At 52.1% G+C, this 5,647-nt stretch overlaps 2 protein-coding genes across 4 annotated transcripts; one reads left to right on the top strand and one right to left on the bottom strand.

Moving 5' to 3' along the window:
* Window positions 1–7: 7 nt before the first annotated feature.
* On the top strand, window positions 8–889 carry LOC123254937 (tubulin alpha-4A chain-like). The gene has a single exon (XM_044683824.1). It carries the CDS (start codon window positions 78–80, stop codon window positions 816–818), a length of 741 nt encoding a protein of 246 aa, XP_044539759.1. The 5' UTR covers window positions 8–77; the 3' UTR covers window positions 819–889.
* A 1,363-nt stretch (window positions 890–2,252) lies between these two features.
* Window positions 2,253–5,641, bottom strand: STK16 (serine/threonine kinase 16). Of its 3 annotated transcripts, XM_044683821.1 has the most exons (7): window positions 5,331–5,641; window positions 4,639–4,858; window positions 4,205–4,338; window positions 3,923–4,043; window positions 3,653–3,748; window positions 2,852–2,973; window positions 2,253–2,718 (listed from the first exon to the last, which is right to left on the bottom strand). In XM_044683821.1, the coding sequence occupies exons 1-7, from the start codon at window positions 5,414–5,416 to the stop codon at window positions 2,580–2,582; spliced, it is 918 nt and encodes a 305-aa protein (XP_044539756.1). In that variant the 5' UTR covers window positions 5,417–5,641; the 3' UTR covers window positions 2,253–2,579. The 3 variants fall into 3 exon arrangements, with proteins under 3 accessions (XP_044539756.1, XP_044539757.1, XP_044539758.1); XM_044683822.1 differs by lacking the exon at window positions 3,653–3,748; XM_044683823.1 differs by lacking the exons at window positions 4,205–4,338; window positions 4,639–4,858.
* Between the last annotated feature and the right edge of the window lie 6 nt (window positions 5,642–5,647).

Genomic DNA, 5,647 nt, shown 5'->3' with positions numbered 1-5,647 from the left:
TTTCTACAGCTGTGGTAGAGCCCTACAACTCCATCCTGACTACCCATACCACCCTTGAGCACTCAGATTGTGCCTTCATGGTGGACAATGAGGCCATCTATGACATCTGCCGCCGAAATCTGGACATCGAACGTCCTACCTACACCAACCTCAACCGTCTCATCAGCCAAATTGTCTCCTCTATCACAGCTTCTCTCCGTTTTGATGGTGCCCTTAATGTGGACCTCACAGAGTTCCAGACCAACCTGGTACCCTACCCTCGAATCCATTTTCCCCTGGCAACCTATGCACCTGTCATCTCTGCTGAGAAGGCCTACCATGAGCAGCTTTCAGTATCTGAGATCACCAATGCCTGCTTTGAGCCAGCCAACCAGATGGTGAAGTGCGACCCTCGCCACGGCAAATACATGGCCTGTTGCCTCCTGTACCGTGGTGACGTGGTGCCCAAAGATGTCAATGCTGCCATCGCGGCCATCAAGACCAAGCGAAGTATCCAGTTTGTGGACTGGTGTCCTACTGGCTTCAAGGTTGGCATCAACTACCAGCCACCCACTGTGGTCCCTGGTGGGGATCTGGCCAAGGTCCAGCGAGCAGTGTGTATGCTGAGCAACACCACAGCCATTGCAGAAGCCTGGGCTCGCCTGGACCACAAGTTTGACCTGATGTATGCCAAGAGGGCATTTGTGCATTGGTATGTAGGTGAGGGCATGGAGGAGGGAGAGTTCTCTGAGGCTCGGGAGGACATGGCAGCCCTGGAAAAAGATTACGAGGAGGTGGGCATCGACTCCTACGAGGATGAGGATGAGGGGGAAGAGTAGAGCGGCCACCTGAAGCCATTTTACTGTTTGTTGCAAAATCCTTTCGAAATAAACAGAGTCTGTGTTTTGAATCTTGCCCCCACCCCTTGTGCTCTGCACTCTCTTGCCTCATATGTGAACCGCTGCTACTGCTGCCCTCCCTCCCTGCCGCTGCCCTCTTTCCCCTCCTCCTCCTCCTCATTACCCTTTTCTTTCCTACGGGCTAAAGGTGAGGATTGTGGATGGTCCTGGTTCCTGCCTGGAGGGTCTTGCCCCAGTCCCCTGCATTCAAGGCCCCAGGGCACTGAGGTCAGGCCAAAGACTAGAGTTGGACTTGTCTTGGGTGTGGGCACCCACCAGCACAGCTAGCCTTGCCTGTCCTTGGTGGGATGTGCTCCCTCAAAATGAGAACTAAAGGGTGGTTTTGCTTTTCAGAGATCAGGAGCTCCCTATCCTCTTCATTCCTGCCTCTGCATTCTCCAGCTTCAGAAGAAGCTTCATCTGCATAGGAAGGGTATAGGTAGGACAGGGTTGGACAGGAGTTCTGGGGCGGGCAGGATGCCAAGTCACGGTGCCCAGCCTCTCCTCCCTGGGGGATAGGTAGGGCAGTGGTGCTATCAGGTGGGTTGGTCATGTGTCTTTCCCTTCTGTGCCCCCCATCTTTGCATGGCCCCCTTGCTCTCTCCCGCTGCTTTGCTGGGGACCTTGAGCTGTGGCATTAAAAGTCAGCTCCTCTCCCCTTCTGTCTGTGCTTTCTTTCCAGATTCAGCCTCGCCTCTTGGGGGCCTCCTGCCAAGGCCCCAGGGGAAATTACAGCTAAGCTAATAGGTGGCTCTGGGCCCAGGCCTGCGTCAGCAGGGGGGGATGGGTGCTGCGGGGGGTGGGGAGGGGGGAGGAAGCCTGTGTCACAAGGGCAGCCAGTGGCAGCCCTGCCCTCTCTGGTGATCCAGGGACGCGGTGCCCTTCCCTCAGGGAGTAGAGTCGAGGCATAGCCACGCTTGGGTCCCTGTTTATTCAGCAGGCCCTGCAGGAGGAGGCAGCTGGGCACTGCCACACAGCTGCTTTATTAATCATTAACTTGGCATGTAAGAAGCCTGGGCTAAAATGGCTGCTGCCAACAGCTGTCGAGACCTGTTCTGTTGCTATCCCAGAATTTGCTGCTGGCCCACCGACTGAGTCACTAGGGCTTGGCCAGATCCACCCATAGAGATTGGGAAAGGGAAGGAAAAGGCTGTCTGCTTTTAGCCAGGCCTTTGGGATCTCAAGCCTGAAGTTGTTCCAGGCCAGCCTCCTAAAGGGCTGGTATCAGAGCCCAGGCCTCAGGCAGGGAGGGCTATTTTTTCCATCACCTTTTTTCATCTACCATCCGTGGGAAGAACAAGGGACCTTTGATACCTTTTCTTCTTCCACTCCCCCTTTCCCTCAACAGAAACAAGAGATAAATAAAAGGCCATGTTTTAGCTTTACTTCTGTATTTACATGTTCTTAGATGCTATTCCATACCACCATCCCACCATATTTGGGGGCAGACCATGATGGGAGCCCGGTGGTCCAGTTCAAAAGGCCCAGTCATGCCATGTGCTACCATTTCTGCACTTCTGGGGCAGCTGGGTCCCTTCTCAAGGACCCACTCTTGGTCCTTTGTGGGGAGGAGCTTAGAGGCACCTCTGTATTAGGATAGTGGATCAGAGTCTGCTATTCTGAAAGTCCCACTGAGAAAAAAGACTTCCCTTTTATACAAAGGTCCACATTCTTGGCCTGACTGCACACTCTCTCGGGCTCTCAGATGTGGGTGGTATGTTGGCCTGGAGCTGTGGGCTGCAAACTTTCCAACTGACTGAGGAGGAGAGAAGTATGCGGCCTGCACTGGGGGTCCACGGTCATCATGGAGGCCAGTAGCTGCCGTAAGGCTGGGGAATGCCTGAGGAGTACAAATGTGGCAAGATACACAAATATATACACATGCACACCCTCTACCCCCCCCCCCCAAGGGTTAGGGGCCTTCAACATCACAGAAGAAAGTTTTCAGCTTCTGGAATGGCTCCCCTCCTCACCTGGGGCTCTGGGGAATGCTGAGCTGGTTCTGTACTGCCAGGGCCACACTATCCCCTTTCTGGAACACCATGTCATAGGGGCCTTCTCCAAACATCATGGCAAACAGCACACAACCTAGGGACTGAGCACACATCTATGACCTCTAGGAAAGGGGATTTAGGGGCCTGTATAGATCAACAAACATGAATCATCTACTACTACAATTTAAAAGTGCTGTATACCCCCCACTCCTAGCTGTGAGGAAAGGAAGCTACCTATGCCAATGTGGGGAGGGAAGGGCTGCCAGTCTATTCACAGCTGCAGAGATCTAACTGGACAGAACTGAAGGAAACTAATCCTTGTTCCCCTTCTGGTTTAGAATCTTCCCTGGCTCTGGGGCAAAGAGAGCCAGGCTTGGAGATGGGAGTTCAAATCTAGGTTCAAATCTGACCTCAGACACATCCTAGCTGTATGACCCTGGACAAGTCATGTAATCCAACTGTCCAGTCTACTGCCTTTGAACTGATACTTAGTATCGGTTCTAAAACAGACGGTGAGGGTTTTAAATAAAGAATCTTGCTTGGTTTTGGAGCACAGCTGGAGCTCTGGCAGAATGGCTCTGGACCTACATACTCTTGCCCAGAGACCCTGGCTATACCACTTCCTGTGCACTGCCACCAGTTTATAGGAAGGAAGTGGAGGGGAATATGAAAGGTTTCCTGGGGCCCCAAGCTGTAGAAAGTAAGACAAAAGTCCCCTATTTTTTCCCTTAAGGAGGCATTCCAAAGTAGATATAAGTTTCTGACTCCCTTTAGGCTCACCCAAACATCAGTTCGTTCGTCAATGACACAGTGGCTCTGTACAGAGAAGAGTTCAGGAGCACGATACGAGATAGTACAACGCTGGGCTGCCCAGTCCTGGAAAAAATGACCACCCCAGGAAGTAGAAGTCGGTTAAGAGCCACCCCACCACCATGATCAAAGGGACAGGCTGTGGTATATTTCAGGACCTGAGGAGGGCAGCCTGTCTTGCAGTGCTGGCTCCACCCCATCTCACCTCCTACAACCCTCAGCTCAATCACAGGGCTCTACCTGCAGGGCCAGTGCTTGTCGGGAGCCTTCCACTTGGATTCGGGCCTGATTCATGGAGCCCAAGTCCATTAGCACTGGCTGCCCATCATCTCCAAGCAAAATGTTGGTTGGTTTCAGGTCCCTATAGGAAAAGGAATGGCCATCAATCAAGGGTTACTGGATTCACCAGTACAAGAGGCTAAGAGAGCAAAAAAAAAGGTCTCTTGCCTTCCTTTGGTGTATACCTCATCTCCTCCCTCCTCCCATACCTTCCACAGCAGCCATTTAACACCTTTCACTGACCTGTGGGCAAAACCCTTGGCATGAATGGCCTCTAGGCCTCTGCAAATGCCCAATAGCAGCAGCAATATCTGATCCTCCGGCAGGAAGCTGCCTTTGTCTTTCAGCCCTTCCACTTCATTCCATAATGTACCCCTCTGCAAAACACAAGGCTCTTCAATATGTTTTCCTTCTCTCCTGATAGGACTTTCCCATTTGCTAGGCTAGGGCCCTATTTTCTGTCAAAGGTGACCAGGGTCTTTGATGTGAAAACCCAAAGCCTTGTGGTCATTTGTTCAATGACCATTCTTGAGGTGCCTATAGGCAGTCCTTTCCCATGAAATGCATTAATTCCATCAATTTGTACCTATTTCCATTCTCAGGGGCCTTTCTTAAAACTCTTGAGTCCCCAGAGAACTTTCTGGATTACCTAGACCTCAACTGGGGGCTAGTCTCACCTTGAAGAAGGGCAGCAGCAGCCAGGCCTCTCGCTTGGAGCCCCGTTCTGTCAAGCAAAAGGCTTCAAGGCGAAGGATATTGGGGTGCTGAAACATTCGATGCATGTCAGCTTCTCGCTGTGCCTCCTCCTGGTCCTGTTGCTCATGGCACAGGATTCTCTTCAAGGCATAAAAATGCCCATCCTGCAGACCCTCCACCAGGTCCACATAGCTGAACCCACTTGGAGTCAAAGAAGGGCCATACCCATATTATACAATGCCCAGATATTGAGAAATTTTCTAGGGGGAAATATGCTCTATTCCTGCATTTCCACCCAGGGAAGAGACCTCCCCAAACAGGAGCTCCAGAAATATTGAAGGCAAGACTATTCCTTGTCAATGGGCAGGACAAAACTGGAAACAGCTTTCCCAACACTTCCTGTTCTCACTGGACTAAGTTCTGAGGGTTGGATTGATGGAACTTAGAACAGTCAGAGAACCTGGGTTCAAATTCCATTTCTGATGTTACTTATGGAACTTTGGGCTAGTGACCTAAACTCCTTGGGCTTCAGTTTTCTCCTTTGTAAAATGAAGAAATCACCTGAGATGACCCCAGGTTCCTTCCAGCTCTGATATCTTTGATCCTATATTCTGTCCCAGCCTGGCCCTCCTCCCAACACACATACAACCACCCTGACCCTTCGGGCCCTTACCCCTCTCCCAGTTTCTGTATGAAGAGGTATCTCTTGTTGTCGATAGTGAGGGTCCCTCGGGAGCAGATACACAGCGTGTGACCCATGGTGCCTTAGTCATCCTCAGGGAAGGGGCAGCCGCTGCCCACCGAAGGGGGCAGTGATGAGCAAATGCTCCAGGGGGAGGCGTCCAAAGGGCTGCAAGGGTATCACAGAATGACGGGGTCACCGGACAGGCTGGAAGGGGCCCGAGAAGTCGCCTGAGTCGACCATGCCCGCTGGGAGGGGGGGGGGTAGTAGAAAGCAGAGATCGGACCCAGGGCTTCGGGCCCACGGGA

The sequence above is a fragment of the Gracilinanus agilis genome, unplaced genomic scaffold (genome assembly GCF_016433145.1).
Source record: "Gracilinanus agilis isolate LMUSP501 unplaced genomic scaffold, AgileGrace unplaced_scaffold35932, whole genome shotgun sequence".
NCBI lineage: Eukaryota > Metazoa > Chordata > Mammalia > Didelphimorphia > Didelphidae > Gracilinanus > Gracilinanus agilis.
Note: the sequence above shows the minus strand (reverse complement) of the source record. Positions and strands in the feature narration are given on the sequence as shown.

Bases quoted from the DNA above. Each gene is read 5' to 3' on its own strand.
- STK16 (XM_044683821.1), bottom strand. From the start codon at position 5,416: ATGGGTCACACGCTGTGTATCTGCTCCCGAGGGACCCTCACTATCGAC. The intron at 4,859-5,330 runs GTAAGGGCCCGA...TTTGACTCCAAG, and splicing joins ATACAGAAACTGGGAGAGGG to TGGGTTCAGCTATGTGGACC. The intron at 2,974-3,652 runs GTGAGCCTAAAG...ATGTGTGCTCAG, and splicing joins ACGAACGAACTGATGTTTGG to TCCCTAGGTTGTGTGCTGTT.
- LOC123254937 (XM_044683824.1), top strand. From the start codon at position 78: ATGGTGGACAATGAGGCCATCTATGACATCTGCCGCCGAAATCTGGAC.